Below are 17,873 nucleotides of genomic sequence, written 5' to 3'. Positions count from 1 at the left end.
TTTGCTTGGTCAACAGCAAAGTTTGCCTTGGATCATGACTGTGCCCGGTTGGGTGTGAATGTCTGCCTCTCCTGATTTCCCACAGGTATTGTGGCTCCTGATCTTAGATGGGGAGGGCTTTGCTGAGGGCACTGCAAGTTCAGAGACCCATTTCTGAGCCCAGCAATGTGGCCTCCGGCCCTGCAATGGCCCTCCCCTAGCCCCCAGCTTCAAAGAGGGCTGCAGCAGAGTCACCCCAGAAAAGCAGCTCCCGGGCTCTGCCCTGTCACCTCAGGCCCGCGTCCTCAGGGTCTGTGGCTTTGGCCGATGTCTTGCACCAGCATCGTTCTGCAGTCACCACGGAGATAGCCGATGCAAGCACAGGACCCGCGGCCAGCAGCCCCCTTCCGTGCCTTTCACAGCCTCTCACTGGCTCTCTGCAGTGCCCACAGCCCGTCCCAGCAGGCGCTACCTCTCTGCTTCACCAGCACGGGCTCACCGATCCTGCTGATGCGTCAGGAACATGGCAGCTATTCTTAGCCCCCTTTGCTGACAGAAGAGCGAAGGGGAAGGAGAGATAGCGAGCACTGTGCTCACCACACCTGTCACTGCGCCTCATCACCCGAATCCAGGAATTCGGAGAGAGCCTTGTTCTCATCCGTTTGCTTCCGCCTCATTTTGGGGACATGTCTATCTTTCCAGAAACTATATGAAAGAGGGAAGGATTCAGATGTCTAAATCAGAGCCAGAAAGGGTGCGGAAATGCTGCAATTCTTAACTGCAGAGATTCTAGAAGGGACGACAGGCAGCCCACCTGATCTTGCCCCCAATCTCCTCTCTGTTTTATGACCTCAGGGGGAAAAATCTGCAAACACAGATTCCTCCCCCTCACCCCCTTTGGCTGCCCTGACCAGTGCATTTCCAGACTCCCAGCCGCAGGAGAGTTGGAAGTTTGGAGGCCACGTATTCACTTCTCAGTGTCTACACCCTTGGAGGGAAAGAGGGCCATCTCGTCTGGACAGATAGCTTCTCTGTGTCCGTGCTGTGGTCCCCATGTGCCAGACACTGAGCACCAAAGAAGCAAAAAAGACAACTCCTTTCCCAAAGGACTGACAGCATGAAGGGATGATGGAAAACATGTGCCGACGGAGTACAGCTCTCCGTCCAGCGTGGCCTCAAACTCCCTGTGACCTTGGGCAAGTCATCTCACCTCTCTGAGCCTGTCCCCTCACATCCCAAAGGAGAAGGTCCAGGGGGTGCTGACAGCGGCGCTGCAGCTCTGATGGGCTGTGATCCTACCCAACTCACTCCTGCATTCTGTTACTTCCCCTTTTGGATGGAGGGGAAAGCTTTGAAACAGCTTAATAGTTGAAGCATTTTATCCTCGGCTACATTTCTTTAGGGAGTGGATTCAGGGTCCAGTTGCCTATTTCTTTTCAAGCTGAATGACTGACTGCCTTAGGTCAGCTGTTAACAAAATGGGGTCAGAGTCATCATTCCATTCCACAGGCTTTCTGATTCTCCCTGTGAGCTGCCAGCTCCCCCTCATCCCCCACCCTTTACATGAGGAGAAACAAGGCCCCGAAGGGGTGAGGCTTGACTCCATACTGGAAAGATAATGGCAGTGTTTGTGAATGAACCTCCCAAGCACATGAATTGGTTCAATAACCTAGACTGGGATCTGGGCTTCACTCTCCAATCCTAACCAACAGCTCTTCTTGACACTGGAGAGAGCAACTGCTTTCCTTTTTGACAAGTTGGCTCAAAAGGAAGGAGGCAAAAAAAGAGGTGTCAAGACGTCTTGCTGTTCAGCTTGTGACCCCCCAGAAGGACAGGGGCCGGATAGTCTGCGCTGTCGCCACCCCTCAGGGAGGCCCCGGATGGGATCGGACCCGGTCTTCGGTCTTGCTAAATGATGTCTTCTGTCACATGACTGAGGACCTCAGCAGATTCAGGCCAACTACTTACACCTGAGTCACAACACCATCCAGAGCCTGGGCATGAGGGGCTGGTTAGGATGACCTTTAGGAAACCTGATGAGGCAACACTCTCCACTGCCCGTTTTCTCCCGAAAGGCAGGGTCCTCAGGCTTTCGTCTCCTAGTGTTGATTTCTAGCTCTGATGTGTCCCTCGCCTGTGTGGTTCTTTAGAAAATGACTTCTTACACACACAGGTACTTTCACACACATACCTACATGAACCAGTCTGAGAATCTATAACCCAGTGCCAAGCACAGAGCCTGGCCTATGGTTAAATGCTCAATGAACTTCTGTTGAATAAAAGTAGCCCAAAAGAATCTAAGCAAAACGTGAACTGGGGTGTTTGTAAGTCCCTGAGCTTGTCAACTCCAGGAGACAGCACCACATCATGGTGTTTGGACCATATCATACTGAACAATATCTCCCCCAACCTCCCACATAAATGCAATCCCACAGCAGCCCCAGCAGGCCCCCACCGACCCGACCTCACTTTGAACTGTCCCTCCCCTGGTTCTCTGTTGGAATCATTCCCACGGTTGGGATGCCTCCCCCACATACTTCTTCCCCTGCTGAAATCTACCCATCCTTCAAGGCCTCACTCCATGCCATCTCCTCTGTGTAGCCTCAGACTGACTCTGTGAGTCTGAAAGTCAGAATTGTTTTCTCTCTCCTTTGTCCTCTCAGCAGACTATGACCACGATATTATATTTTATTTGAGCTCTCTACCAGCCCTTGCAATAATATCATTGCCAGTGCATATCTCTGTCCAGCCCTGCCCTGCCCACCCCTTGCTAGGTGCCTCTGGGTCCCTCCCAAGGGCCCAATGCAGCCTTGCACACAGTGAATGTTTATGGAGGATGCCCAGCGAGGTGCAAAGGCTCTGATGCTCCCAGGGGCATCGCTTGCATTCAGCAAAGCTGCCGACAGTCTCGGGCCGGCTGGTGGGAAGCACCTGCCAGGCCCAGCAGCTGCACAGGCGGGGCAGCATCGAGACCCTGGGCTGAGGGGCTAGCCCATCCTTACTTGGCATAGGCTTTCTCCAGCAGGCACGGCCAAAACTCTTGGTTGTTGAGAGGATGCACAAAGAGGTACTTCCTGTTCAGGACAGGCAGGCGATCATCAACCACCACTTCCGCCCACTGGCCACACTGCCAGAACTGGAAGAGAGATGAATATACAGCTCAATAGCATTGGGGTAAGGGAGCTTCTCGACCCGCAACCTGTGTCAGAAGATCACCACCGTCACCACATGACCTCCACGAGGCAAAAATGAGCGCTATCCAGAACAAATCTCAGCCCACGTTGATGGACAGGGGATGTCATCTCCACTGGCAGATGGAGAAAATGAGTCACAGACCAAGTTAGTCAAGGAGAATACAGCACAGCAGAGAGGAAGGAGACTTAGGTTCTAGCCTGACTTTGGTGTCAGAAGATCACCACCGTCACCACATGACCTCCACGAGGCAAAAATGAGCGCTATCCAGAACAAATCTCAGCCCACGTTGATGGACAGGGGATGTCATCTCCACTGGCAGATGGAGAAAATGAGTCACAGACCAAGTTAGTCAAGGAGAATACAGCACAGCAGAGAGGAAGGAGACTTAGGTTCTAGCTTGTCTTTGCTCCTAACTCTGGCCTCATTTTGGCGAGTCCTTTGTGAGCTCCAAGCAGGAGACGCGCCTGGTGTAGCCGGGCACAGAAGGGCAGTGGGGAAAGCAGATGCTGAATGACAAAGCAGAGTGGCAGATACAGATGCTGTCATGGGGAAGGAGAGCCTGCTGGGAGCTGAAGGCTGGCGGGAGAAGGCCGGGCTGGGCAGGTGGAGAAGAGGCGGGAAAGGCATCCCAGATGGCAGGGACAGCGTGGGCGAAGGCCCAGGGGCCGCAGGATGAGCAGTGCACAGGAGGACTGAGCAGTTACAGCCTCGCTCTGGCCCTGCCATCAGAGCAGCAGAAATGACACCGGCTGGCGCTGCTACTGCTAAGAGCACAAATGAAGCAGATGTTCCTCTCCAAAACAGACTGCTTTAATCCTCAGCATTCAACTCTTAATGGTTCACCCAGGACATCGCCAAATGAGGAAAATCCATAATACAGCCGGCCTTTTGGAGTCTCTTCTCTGGTCTCTCCTGTGCTGGCTAAGCAGCAGGGCTTCCGGCTGCAGGCCTGAGCCTTGATGAGGCAAGTCTCCGACAGGGGGGCTCAACATAAACCTGGGTGGATGCGATCTATCATCTGCTTGGCAATAACAGGAAGCCATCCACAGGGCCTTTCCACAGCTGGATATCCCAGATGTTGGGCCTGAGAACACACTTTCAAAGCAGAAATGGAAACCAAGATAGAGGTGTCAGTGGAGACAAATCAAAGATGTTTTCATAGTCACTAATGAACCCGGGCACTGTGGTCAGTTCTGGCACCACTGTGGATTCATGTCCCTATTGCAATGAAGATGCATCGGTGGGTGAAGTCGAGAGCCAGCAGGGATGTTATTAGAAGGAGATCGTGAAATGTGGCTGAAGCGCCAAGGAAAGCTAATCCCAGCTCTTAGAAGAGGGCCCTGGAAGGATAACCCAATCTGGATTTGGGTTTAATGGGAAAGCCAAGTGTGGTAGACAGTACCCAGTCAGTGGAAATGTGCTTGAGTCCTGGTTTTGTCTTTAGTTATCTGAGCAACAGACATTGGGTAACACACTTAATTCTCTGTGTCTCAGTATCCACATCTGCCAAATGGGGGTAAGAGTAAGAACTGCCTTTTGGGGCTATAATTGGGATCAGATGAGACTGTGAAAGTGAGATCGCAATTTTGAAAGTAGAAACTGTTTTTCAATAACAGCCTTTCCATTCAGCACCTAAGACAGTGCCTGGAGCACAGTCAGTCACGCAGAATGAACGAGTCCTGGCTTGAAGGAGCTCCTCTGGTTGGTTCCCCCTTAGAAGTCACCCTTACCCCATCTTCCCACACTGGTAATGTTGACCAACTTACTTCCCCTGTATCAGATATGATCATGCAGAGTGGGTCCTGCCTGGGCCTCAAGTTGTCCCTATCACTCAGCCAACACTTGCAGCCCCGAGGCAGTGCAGACACAGCTGAACCTGCATCTTCTAGCTCATTCCTCAGTGTGCTCCTTGGTCCAGCAGCACCAGCATTACCTGGGCACTTGTTAGAAGACCCAGGATGCAAATAACTGGACTTCAGGAGGAGAGAACAGGATAAAGGAGGATGCCCAGAAATAATGGAGGGAAATTTAGCTGAGCAAAAAAGGAGCAGGTCTTCAGAAAGAAAGGGTTTGCTGAATTCCAGTCAAGATTGATTTTAAAAAGGCAAAATCTGGACATATTCCAGAGAAATTTCAGAACACCAAGGGGAGAAAGAGCCTCTTATTAACTTGTAGTCTGAAAGAACCAGTTACATACAAAGTAAGAGCATAGATTAGCATTGGGTTTTTTCTTCTGCAACATAGGACCCTATAAGACAATGGAATAATGTTTATAGAGTCTTAAGGAAAGGGAATGTGATCCAAGAATTCAAAACCCAATTGCAATATCATTCTTAAGAAAGAGCAAATAAAATACACTTATGCCATCTGAGGAAATTATTCAAGGAACTATTCCTACCGAATGACGATGAAATGAGAACAAAAGTCTTCAATAAGAGGAAATGAAGGGTGAGAGAAACAATGGTGAGCGATAAGGTTTAAGTAAGGTTTAAATTGTATAAGAAACATCAAATGGTGAAAATGAAATTGATAATGAAGGGATGAGCAAGGATATAACAGGGAAGTGTAAATAGCAGGAAGCTGGAATAGCAATATGAATATCACATAAAGAGGAACTGAAGGCCCAAAGCATTACATGTGACAAAGAGGGATATATTTGTAAGCTTTATTTCACCAACCAGATAATAAGAATCTTCGGGCACTAATGAATATAGCAGGAAGAATATAAAGCCAGAATATCTGAAAGCATAAGAGGAACTCTCCAAACTCTAACTTTGGGGAACTTCATCACCTCTTTTAGAATTTGACAAATCACACAGACAAAAAATAAGCCAAGATAAAAGAGATGATTGTAGATTATATAATCTGCAAATGAAGCATTTACAAAAATGTGATGGACTTGACCATAAATAAAACTTTAATAATTTCCCCAAACATAGAGATTTATGGACTATATTTTTACCATAATTTAATAAATCTAAAACTCTACAACCAAAAGATGACCTCCCTATAAAATGTACTCAAAACTAAAAATATATTATATTAAAATTAATAAAAGCAAGATATTTTATATTGAAACCTATAGATAGAAATAAGATCTCAGAGGAAATTTTCTAGTCTCAAATTTTTTATGATTAAAAAAAGACTAATAATATTAAATGTGAAGATTCAGAAAACTTAAAAAACACAATAAAATTAACCAAGAGAAAATAAATGGGAATTAATGAAAATAACTAAAAGTAATTATATAAATCAAAGCCTCAATCATCTGGATCTGTTATGTATTTTACTTTCAAACAAAAGATAACCAATGAATAACACCATTATTCAAATTATGTCAGATCAAAGTATGTAAAGCTCAATGGGTTCACTTTAAAAAGTTAGTAAAACTCAAACATTTAAAGAAAAACTAGACTCCAATTCTACATATTACATAGATGCAATAATTCTATTCAAATTTTTAACAAATTAAATCCAACAGTGTATTTAAAGAACAGAGCACCAGGAAAATATATAACTAAAAACCAGAGAAGGCAGGGTTTTACTCTTGTCACTCTTATTCAAAATTGTCAGGTACTAACTTAAGAGACAAGGCACAAGGGCAAATAATTTCTATAAATATTAAAAGAAGAGACAAAATCATCTTTATTTGCAGAAAATATTAGATAACTAAAAAATCCAGAGTCTACTAAAGAAAAAAGTTAGAACAAATAAAGGAATGTGGTCAGGTGGCTGGATAGAATTTAATATCTAATAAGGAGTGGCTTTTCTCTTTTCAGCAACATCTAGAAGTTAGAAATGAGGGGAAAAATCTCATTCACATGAGCTACAAACCGTAAAATATGTGAGACTACATTTACCAAGAAGGGTACAGCACTAATATGAAAACAAAACCATAACATTTTATTGAAGGGTATAAAACTAGTTCTGAATAAATGGAAAGATAGACCATGTTTCTGGAATGAATCATTAACATAATAAAAGTGTAATTTTTCCAAATTAATACATAAATTTATTGCTGCTCCACTTCGCCTCACAATGGCTTTTCTTTTTAATTAGACACAATGATTTTAAAGTTCTCATTGAAGAATAAATGTGCAAGAATTAGCAAGATATTTCTGAGAAAAGAATAATGAAGGTGAAATCATCCTACCAGATGTTACAACTTATTCTCAAGCTAGTGTGATAAAAATAACCTGATATGGCACAAACTAGATATAGACAAAAGCTCGATGATGTACAGGGTTCTTGATCAAAGACTCCTTTTTTCTTTTGGTGATTGCACCTGCCTTTTAAAAAAATTACATGAGGGCTCACTCACCCTCTCAGGAGCATGCTCATGCCTCTCCCTTCCTCCTCTTCTTCCCCACAGGCACACATCTCCTAACCTCTAAGGGACCCCAGGAGACTTGCCACCAGGGGAGCAACGGGCAGTGGCAGCTCGTCCTGGATTAACCCCCTGAGCTTGTCCACAAGGCCTCTTTTCTCTGATTTCTCAGTGAGCCGAAGCAGCCCCACCTAGGCTCTCTCCTGTTGCTTCTTCTATCCTAAGCCCTTCCTTGTTTCACCTTTCTCAGCTTTAATAAATGTGCTCTCAAAAGTAAATGAATAAATAATACAAAAATAAAAATAATTTACATGAGAACATTTTTACTCTCATCTTTCCCAGGCGTTGTCAGATTATGAGCTCACATACTTTCTTGGAGCTATGCAGTGTAACTAACACATAAGTTAGTGCCTCTTCCACATCTCAGGATGTCAGACAAGGGAATATTCAAGACAGTCATCCCCTGTGCTCAGAGAAAACCATGTGGGAGCATCCCAGCAGTGCACGTACCCAGAAACAGAAAATCCCTGCATACTGGTGGGAAAAGCTTTGGTTCATCAGGATCTTCTGCAGATGCTGTGGGTTCTGTGTCAAGGAGCCCAGTGCTGCCAGGAACCAGCAGTCTCCTGTGAGGGGACACACACCAAGTGTGAGAGGCTTACTGGAAGCCCCACCCCATGCATTTCGCAGGTCTTTGTTACCAGAGTCCACATATGTCCTTCTGAATAATGCGTTTTTCTTCTATCTAAGAGAGAATTGAAGGAAGGATTCACTAGAGCCAGTTCTAAGTAAGACAGAGGAGCTGGTGGTGATGATAATGATGGAGGTGATGGTGGGGGTGATGATGGTAGAGGTGATGGTGGGGGTGATTGATGGTGATGGTGGAGGTGATTGATGTGGAGGTGATGGTGGGGGTGATTAATGGTGGAGGTAATGGTGGGGGTGACTGATGGTGGAGGTGTTGGTGGAAGTGATTGATGGTGGAGGTGTTGGTGGAAGTGATGGTGGTTTGAGGGAGGTCAGGAGAGCGCCAGCCAGGCTTTGGCAGGGCTGGTGGGCCAACTTGTCTTCTGATTCTCATTTTGCCAGAGGTGCTCAGAACTAAAGTGACAGTGTCTTTTGTTATCAGCAAATAGATTTGTGCTTTTCTTTGTTAATACTTGCTCAGCCTCTCCCTGTGTCAGGACCCCTCTAGCCCACACAGGGGTTCTCTCCTCTTCCCCCTTGAGGGCAATGAAGCCTTGAGTTTCTCCTTGGATGTCATGGTGAGCCCTTTGAGCATGAGCATCATCCCCTTCTCCTGAGTCTTCCCTCCTTTTTCTTCAACACAATCAATTATTTGAATGCCATCTTGTGTCAGGCACAGAAACGCCCTCAGAGAGGTCCCATCTTCACATAGGGGAAGCTCTATCTGGAGGATTATTAGCTGCTGGGGGCTCTTCCCAACACTGAAACACAGGCTTCTATCCACTTAGCCCAAGACACCGTGATTCCATCAGGGGAAGTCCAGGTGCAGGCATAACTTGTAGGCAGGCATTTAAGGATAGAGAGTCTGTTCTTAGAAGAGTCTGATTGTGCTGTCTCCTACTTCCCTGTCCACTTTCCTCTCTCAGCCTGTCCACCCCCCAACTCCCCCACTCCTGGGCTTCTGGCTCAGGGATTTCTCTCGGCCATTCCTGGTCCCGCCCAGTGGCCTTCTTCAAGGCCAGCCCTCTTAGCAACAACTTTGATCCATGGCTGTCTGGTGGGTGGGAGGGAGTCAAACAGCCCTGGATTCAAACCCAACTCTGTCACTTATTGTTTATGTGACATGAAAGACATGATTTTACCTCTTAGACCCTTTGGTTTTGCATATACGTATAGAGTGGGGATGTTACCGGGCGTAAAGAAAACAGCACATGCACAGTATCTAGCACAGCATTGCAAAAGCTCAATGAACACTTGCTTCCCTTTCTCGGTCTCTCTCTCCTCCCATCTTCTGGATGCGTCTCTCTACCCAGTGCTCAGACTAAATCCTGTGTCCATTTTCTCCCTTTCTTCGATAATGCCTCACCGCAATGGCCCTGCACACCCATGGCTGAGCTGACGTGCAGGCTGCAGACTGGACATGGGCTGTCCGTCTCTGAGGGGCCGGCCTCCCCTCTCAGCAGCTGGGACAGAGTTCTGAGGGTCTCCACACCTCCCTATCCAGAGGCTGACTTTGAGCAGCCTGCCCTGATCCACGGCCGGAAGAGAAGACGGTGAGTTCTTACCTGCCTTCCCTTGCTGGATGTCAAATCTGCTCGCACCTTCCAGGATGAAATGAGGCTCTGCTTTACCCATCAATAAATCCTTAGGAAAGAGGGAGAAAAGCCATGAGCATCTTTCATCCCTCTGTGTCCCAGAGTGGTACCCAAGACATCACTCACTTTGTCTTTGAGAAGTAGAGGTTAATTCTTAAATAGGTGCTTAAAAGTTCCCCTCATTCTTCAGGTTTTATTGCTATCAGGAAGGCAGCCGTCACCAGGGTGTATATGTAACTGTGAGACAGGCAATAAATACCTAAGCAACTGCATGAGGAGATAACATCAATAAGGTCTCAGGATCCCCGCATCAGATATTCAGCCATCCTGGTGCTAACAGGCAGTGTTTTATGAAGAGGTTATAAATGAGAGAGAAAAAGAATCGGATACATTTATTAGAGGAAACTTTTATAGACATAATAAAACTTTCCCGTGTGAAATGTTGTCTCTTAGAAGTCAGCCTGGGCCTTCTGGGCTTCAGGTTCAAGTGCAGCCACGTGCCGTTCAGGATGCAGGATGTGCACTACTCAGATCTTTGTTGGCTCCCTGACTGATTCTAGAAGATCCAGGCCCCTCATCCCAGGTGCTGTTACTCAGAGCCTAGTTCTTCCCCAACCTCCAGCACACACAGCGCCTGCTGGCTACAGAGAGGGTCGCTGGAGGATTCGGCAGTGTTGCGATGTCTGGGAGAATTTTGGGAACTCGCAGCAGACATGAGGATGGTGAGAGTTCCTGAGGGGCCCCCGGGCCCTTGGGGAAAACACTGGGTAAAGGTCTGGCTCCTGCCCCGGCCCCACCAGCCTGTAGGTTTGCCCCTGCTAGGAGTCAGTGGGACTACCCTCAGCATCCTCTCCCCGCAGCTCTGCCGGGAGTTCCATCGCACACGTTTGCGGAATTTGCTAACTGTGCCTGTATCATTTCTTTTCACATTGACAAATAAGTCCCCAGGGAGCAGGGCTGCAAAGTGGAAATAGATTCATTTGCTCAACAGCCATGCATGTGCGGAGTCCCTGCCTTGTGAGACCTGCCAGCCCTTTGTAAGCTACGTTTCCTGGTGGAGCCGCCAAGGGGCAAGCAAAGGTGGGCATGTCTGCAAACACGGAGGCTCCGCAGGCGCGTGAGGGGCCATGACTCACTGCACCTCCTCCTGCCGCCTGTCCACAAGTAACCAGCCCTCTCAGATGGCAAGAGGGGCACTGGGCCCAGGCCCTGGGGTGGAGGCGCCACGCCCAACCCTCTGCTGCCCCCAGGGCTGGGCAGAACGTGGGGGTCTCTCCCAACACAAGCAAGCAGGGCAGAGGTCTCTGCAGAGCCATGGAGGGAACGACTCTTCCAGATTGAAAGCAACTGGGGGCACTTCATGGACTTTACCTGTCCCCGCTCCTACTGGAAAAGGAAGTCAGGCCCCAGTGGAGGGCCGCTGCCAGGGAGCAGACGCTTAGACCTCCACGCATGGGAGCTGGGGAAGAGGAACCACGGGGCTCCTGGACCAGGAACAAAGGCAACGGTGCTCAGCTTTCTGACCCACCCCCAGCGCGCCTCTTCCTCACTGGTTCTGCTGGTCCCCCCCAGTGATCAGCGGAGGAGGGGTGTGGGTGCTTGAGAGTCCGGTCAGACACACCTGGTGTGGAATCCTGCTCTGCGTTGCTCCCTGGTGGCCCTGAGCAACTTCCCTTCCTTTGCGGAGCCTCCGTTTCCTCGTGTGCAAAATGGGAGACTCCAACGATAAGGTGACCCAGGCACCGGCTGCCATTATCAGCCCTTCCGGAGGGCCAGGCGCTTTGTCCACCTGCCTCCCACCAGCGGCCTGGCAAAGCAAGAGCCCTTCCCTTTTCCACACGAGGAAGGAAGCGAAATACTTAGCACAGCGCCTGGCAGGGTATATGTTCAATAAATATTGATTCCCTCCGTCTGCAGTATTTGCAAACTTTGAAAAGCCATATTCATAGACAAACCCAGAACCTCAGATCCATTCATTATTAAACAACATAGAATAAAAGCATGAATTAAGTAGTCGACTCACAGATGTTAGAAAGGAAAAGACAAAAAGAGCCTGGCAAATACAGGAGGGAAGAAGTGATAAAAGAGCACAATTAGTGAATTATAAAACAGAGAAATCAATAGTGCAAGTAAATTGTTCCTTTTGGGCAAGAAGGCTTACATAGATCCAACCTTTGGCAAATGTGGTAGAGAAACCCAAATAAAAGTAGCAAAAATTGGGTTTTAGCAATTTAAAACATGAAGTAAGATTCTGTACTAATCCATTTAAAAGTACTAATGATTTTCTGATGAAAATGAACACTGCCCCAAATTATTCAAGTTAGTATATAACCCAAGAAGATCAATAACCTTGGAATAGTATTTTTAAATGACCCCAGAACATCTCCCCACCATCTCTGTAAAGGCTGCTAAGTACACGTGATTTTCCTGCCGAGTTGTCTCAAACTTTCACAGACTAGACAATTCCAGTGTCACTTACAGTTTCATTGTTTGAAAAAAAGGTTGGAAGAAGAATCCTGCCACCATTTATTCTAAGAAGCCAGCACAGCCTGGAGGCCCAAACCGAGAGAGAGAGAGAGAGAGAGAGAGAGAGAGAGAACACAGAAGCACACACGCACCAGGCTGATTATACTCATGGAAACACATGAAATAACATACCCAGCCAATGAATCTACCATAAGTGACAAGACTAACCCACTCTCAAGTAGGGTTTTCCATAGAAATTTGCCAGGGTGGTTTCATATCAGGATATCCAATGATGGAAAAAAGTATTTACATGGGCCAAAGAGGAGACAATTTATATCCTTCCATGAAGGCATTTGATAAATGCACAAGTTTCTCTGATTTGCCCAAGTAATAAAAATAAAAACTAAAAAACCCAAAATTTTAGCTAATTAGGAACAGAAAGATATTTTAATGTTATAAAAATTAAATGGCAATTATTTCCAATAAAAAGTCCATAGTCAACATCAATCAACTTTGGGCACATGACCAGCATCTAAGTCCCCTGACCTCTGAGCTGCCTGTTCCTTCCCCACCCTGGGCTTCCATGGGTGCTGGAGGGTCTCAAAGGTAGAAAGAGGCCCTAACCGGTTTGCCTCAGTGGATAGAGCGTCGGCCTGCGGACTGAGGGGTCCCAGATTCGATTCCGGTCAAGGGCATGTACCTTGGTTGCGGGCACATCTCCAGTGGGAGGTGTGCAGGAGGCAGCTGATCGATGTTTCTCTCTCATCGATGTTTCTCTCTCATCGATGTTTCTGACTCTCTATCCCTCTCCCTTCCGCTCTGTGAAAAATCAATAAAATATATTTTTAAAAAAAAGGTAGAAAGAGGCAGAAGTAGACTAAGAAGTGTTCTCATCTGCTGGGCTGACCTCCTGGGACAAGGTCCACAGAGAAAATGGGTAAAGATGGCTGGGAGGATGGTAAGGCGCTGGCTCCCGGCAGTCCCCCTGTCTCCAGCTGGACCAGGAGCACAGGGCAGTGAAGTCACTGGCAAGGATCAGAGTATCCACCCCGGGCGTGACTCAATCACCACGGGCTCTCGGGCATGGAGACCCCTAGGTCCCCCCCTCCTACAGCTTTGATTCAGCAGGTCATCCAGAGGCAGAGCCCAGGATTGACAGCTCCTCAGGTGAGTCCTGCGAGGCGGAGCGAGCAGGTGCAGAGAAGCAGAGATTTGTTCCAGGGCCCACAGGAAGCAGCTGGGGTCGGCAATCCACCTCCCTGGTGCCTGGCTCTTCCCCAGGGACCACACCAGCAGGCAGGGGCTTCATGACTTTGGTGTTTCCTGATTCTGTGAGGCAGACTGGCCCTTTGAGAGCACTGAAACACCCATTTGTGCAGAAGAAAACTGCCATGGTCGACTTCCTGTGTCAGCTTGACTGGGTCACAGGTACGTGGCTAAACCCCATTTCTAGGTGGATCTGGAAGAGTGTTTCCAGATGATATTAGCATGTGAATCAGTGGACTCGGGAAAGCAATTGCCCTCCCAGTGTGGATGAGCCTCACCCAATCCAGAGAAAAATAAAACAAAAGGCAGAGGAAGGGAGAACTGCCCTTCTCTCTGACTGACTGCTGAGCTGGCACATTGGCATTCTCCTGCCCTTGGATGGGGAATTACACCATCTGCTGCCTGGTTCTCAGGCCTTGCCTCTCAGACTGAACTACGGCACTGGCTTCGCTGGGTCTCCAGCTGGCAGATGGCAGAGTGTGGGACTTCTCAGCCTCCGTGAACACGTGAGCCAATTTCTCAGAGTAAATCTACCAATAGGGAATATGGATATATTTCCTATTAGTTATATGCTACAGGATATACATTCGTTCTGAATTGTGGAGCTCGTTCTCAATGCAAAGTGTGGGGCACCCCCTGTTACATTCGGGATGCCAGAAACAGTAACGCAAAAGTCCCTGGAGTTTGAGAAACTCCCCTCCCTGGAGTGGCGCCAAAGCCACACTCTCCCGCATCGTTTCTGGAGGGGTCTCTCCCAATGGGACATCACTGGGTCTATTTTCGACAGTGATTCCTGCATTCTTTTCAAAGGCTGCTCAGGCACGTCCCCAGACGGTGTGCTGCTCTCGCATGAGGGAACGCCAGGCTTAGCATACGGGCGTTTAGACACAGGCGCTTTCAGAGGGTGGCCAGAGTTCAGGCTGGGCCTGGTGGCAGCGTCACTCCCTCTTCTATTTTCTCTAGGAAGATTGGCTTTATTGGCATCAAAGTTCTTCCGCTCAATGGCAACTGTCTGTTGACATGTTTACTTTCTCTCACCTTCTGTTACTTGTTGCTTTTACAACTTACACTCATATCTCCACTTTATGGAAGAACTCATTTTGGTCCCAAGGTGAATTGTTCTTAGTGAAGGATCCTTTCAGAAAGTCTGCTCTGGTTCCTGGGAAGGAGAAAGTTGTTGCCTGGGCAGGCAGTGCTGCATTCTGGGATGGCCACGGGCCAGAATCCACAGTGGGGCTGGGTGTTGCTCTCTGAGCGCCCATCAATGTGGTTTGGGCCCATAGCCCATTCTTCAGTTGAGAAGTGAAATGTTTTTCACTAAAGAATGGGGACAATGGTGAAATTTTAATCCCTCAACCTGACATACACTGGTGACTCTGCTGTGCTCTCCAATAAGGTACATTAAATTAAATTCATTTAAACAGAATAAAATGAAAACTTCAGAACCTCAGTCACACAACCCACATTCCAAGTGCTGAACAACCACATGTGACCAGTGGTTGCTGTAATGAACGGCACAGAACGAACCTTCCCATCCTCATGGAAAGTTCTATTGGGCAGTGCCGACCTACTGAACAAGGATGATAATGTTATCGACTCACGGGGCTGCTGTGGCAATGTGATGTGTAAAGTGCTTAGATTAATACGTAGCACATGTACAAACTTGATAAATGGGATTTTTTATTATTATCCATGAAATAAAGAAGAACAAAGGAGACAAAGTAAGACACATGGAAAGCTCTGGGAAGTACTATACTGCCAGCTGTGATAAGAAACACAAAGATAGATGACATATTCACATATACATTTTAAAAGAAGTGCTGGAATGGAAAAGACAGCCCCTGGTAGAAGAGGAATGGGAATAGACTGCATTTGGCCCCTGGTGCCTCTATCCTGGGTTCCTGGAAAAATTCTTTTTTTTTTCAAATCTTTATTGTTGAAAGTATTACATATGTCCCCTTTATCCCCCACTGACCCCTTCTAACCAGGCTCCACGCCCGCCCAGGCCTTCGCCACCCTGTTGTCTGTGCTCCCTGGCATGATTCTGTGTAAGTCATTTCACTTTTGTTTGCCTACGTTTCTCCCTGACCCCCAAAGACATCTCAAGTTGAGATGCTGCTGGAATTAAGATGACAAGAAACTCTCAACCCTTTCTAAACAGATGTATAAATTCTTAAACACTATAAATGTGGTCTCACATCTATTCCCAGCACCGCATGAAAAAAAGGAAACACATTCAAAAAGAATCTCAGCCTCTGAAAATAACCCAGACAAAACAATATTTAACCCTTCCAAATGTTAAACAGAGTTCTCTGGTCAGCCCTCCTTAGGAGGGGAAGGCCTTAGGAAGAGAGTCATTGTGGGGACTTGTTGCTGCTGGCTGGGAAGATGGGTCCTAGAAGGCTGGAGCACCCCATCTTTCTTTAAGCAGATCCAAGCCCCACCTGATCCCCACTAATCTCCTCCTTCCCTGAGGCTTCAGGTCTGTCCTGAGTTGGCACCCCCAGAGCTCTGTGTCTTGTTCTGTGTCGCCAGAAAATGCCTTTTCTGGACGACCTAACGTGACTTTACTGAAAGTGCTCGGTAGAGTGCATGGCATTTTATATGTGCTCAGTTATACTTGCTGATGTTATCATCGTTAGCTTACTAGACACGATAGCATTTTCTCTTGTTTTAGGTTCCACTGGCTGCTTTTGGAAGCACAAACAGAAGCTTTGAGCACCAGGGCACTCACAGTGACCGTGACCTGGGTCTTTGTCATCAGCAGTGGCCCTGATGAGATTATGAAAACATTAAGTTGGCTGAGCAATGTCCTCTGGAGCCTCGCTCCCTGAAACTGAGATGGTTCTGGAAAAACCAACAAGGCTCTCCTTGCTGCAAGGTGGAGTGAGTGGCCATCTGCTGGGGTGGGGGACTCAGAGGACTTGGAATGTTGCCCTGAAATAGCTTCCTAATTTTCCCGCTGATGTCTAAAATTCTTTTGTAGGTGATCAGGTCTTTGCAAGATTGAAAATACAAATAAAAGTGAGAGAGGCGAGCCAATTATTTAAATTCATCCTATTGTACAAGTGACTGACATGGTAGCTTCCCTTTGAGTAAATTCTAACAGATAAAAAGGAAGAGGAGATAGAGACAGTCATACCTGAAGAGAATAAAGAGTGATGACAGGCTCAATTATGGAGACGGAAGAGACCTCAGAGACACTCTTCACACCTATGTCTTCTCATTTTTCAGGTGAGAATACCAAGGCAGGTCATCTAGTGATGTGCTCAGTGTTAGAGCTGGGTTAGAACTCAGGGGTCCTGAGGGGCCATGGTGGGCTGGCTCAGAGGGCCCAGGAGGTGGATGTGTGTGTGCCTGGGGGCTCACTCACCTTTGGGCGCTCCCACTGCAGCCTGGAGAGGCCTTTTCCCTGGAGCAGCAACGGGCCTATGGAAGAAATCTCGGCAGGAAAGGTCTCATCCTCAAACAGGAGGCCTCTGCTTAGGCAACGATCCCGCAGGGTCTTAAAGTCCTGGCCCTTGAACTTGATGACGGGCATCTGGGATAGAGGCTCCAGAGTGTGTGCCATGACTCTCCTTAGAAGACCTCCAACGTCTTTTCCTTTGGGTGAGAAAAAAAGATAGTTTTAGAGATGAGCTGTCAAGTCCTTCACATCATCGGATGTGAGCCCTGAAAGGACACTCAGATGTCCGTCCCCCACCCCCTTACAAGTGAGGGGACTGAGACCCAGATCAGTGCTGTCCCTGGTGACACGGCCAGCTGGTAGACCAGCCCAGACTGGAATCAGTCATACTTCCTCTAGGTTCCGTTTCAATCCGCTGTACTGAACAGCTTCTCAGTATGCTCTATGTGCACCAGAGACTACGGGGGTATTTGCACATTAATGAATATTTATTGAGTACTGACCTTGTGCCAAGCGCTTTCTGAGGGCTGGCAATCCAAAGAAAATACAACATGATCTTTATCCTCCAGGCGCTCATTATCAAGTGGGAAAGATAGATTAGACATTTCAACAACAACATTCAACATTCTATCATTCAACAGAAACTGTCTGTCTAATTAAAAATGTGTGCAAAGTCCTGTGGACATAAAGGAGCTACGAACTGCCAAGGAGAGTCTGGGATGACTCTCCAACAGGCGGCGACCTTTGAATTGGGCCTTGAAGGAAGGAGAATTTGCCAGGTGGAGAAATGGCAGGTAGTAAAAAAAATAAGTCCCTCCAGGTGCCCTGAGTAGCAAGTGCAAGGAGGCTCAGGAGTTGGGTTAGAAAAGTCATGGGTGTTAGAGGAAATGGGAAGGGCTGGAGGGGTCATTGGGGTGGGGGCTGGGGATAGGGAGTGTTGGCAGAGATGGTC

At 47.5% G+C, this 17,873-nt stretch overlaps 1 protein-coding gene across 1 annotated transcript in view; it reads right to left on the bottom strand.

Moving 5' to 3' along the window:
* The window catches only part of CAPN13 (calpain 13), a 66,127-nt gene that overhangs the window by 31,772 nt on the left and 16,482 nt on the right, over window positions 1-17,873 (bottom strand). The window contains exons 2-5 of the mRNA XM_014533215.1: window positions 16,889-17,118; window positions 9,754-9,832; window positions 8,012-8,127; window positions 2,982-3,115 (exon numbers count right to left, since the gene is read on the bottom strand). Of these exons, the coding sequence (XP_014388701.1) occupies window positions 2,982-3,115; window positions 8,012-8,127; window positions 9,754-9,832; window positions 16,889-17,086 (527 nt within the window). The 5' untranslated portion in view covers window positions 17,087-17,118. The remainder of the gene's footprint in view (window positions 1-2,981; window positions 3,116-8,011; window positions 8,128-9,753; window positions 9,833-16,888; window positions 17,119-17,873) is intronic.

The sequence above is a fragment of the Myotis brandtii genome, unplaced genomic scaffold, assembly GCF_000412655.1.
Source record: "Myotis brandtii unplaced genomic scaffold, ASM41265v1 scaffold953, whole genome shotgun sequence".
Taxonomy (NCBI): domain Eukaryota; kingdom Metazoa; phylum Chordata; class Mammalia; order Chiroptera; family Vespertilionidae; genus Myotis; species Myotis brandtii.
The sequence above is the reverse complement of the archived record's forward strand: the minus strand, read 5'-3'. Positions and strand labels throughout refer to the sequence as shown.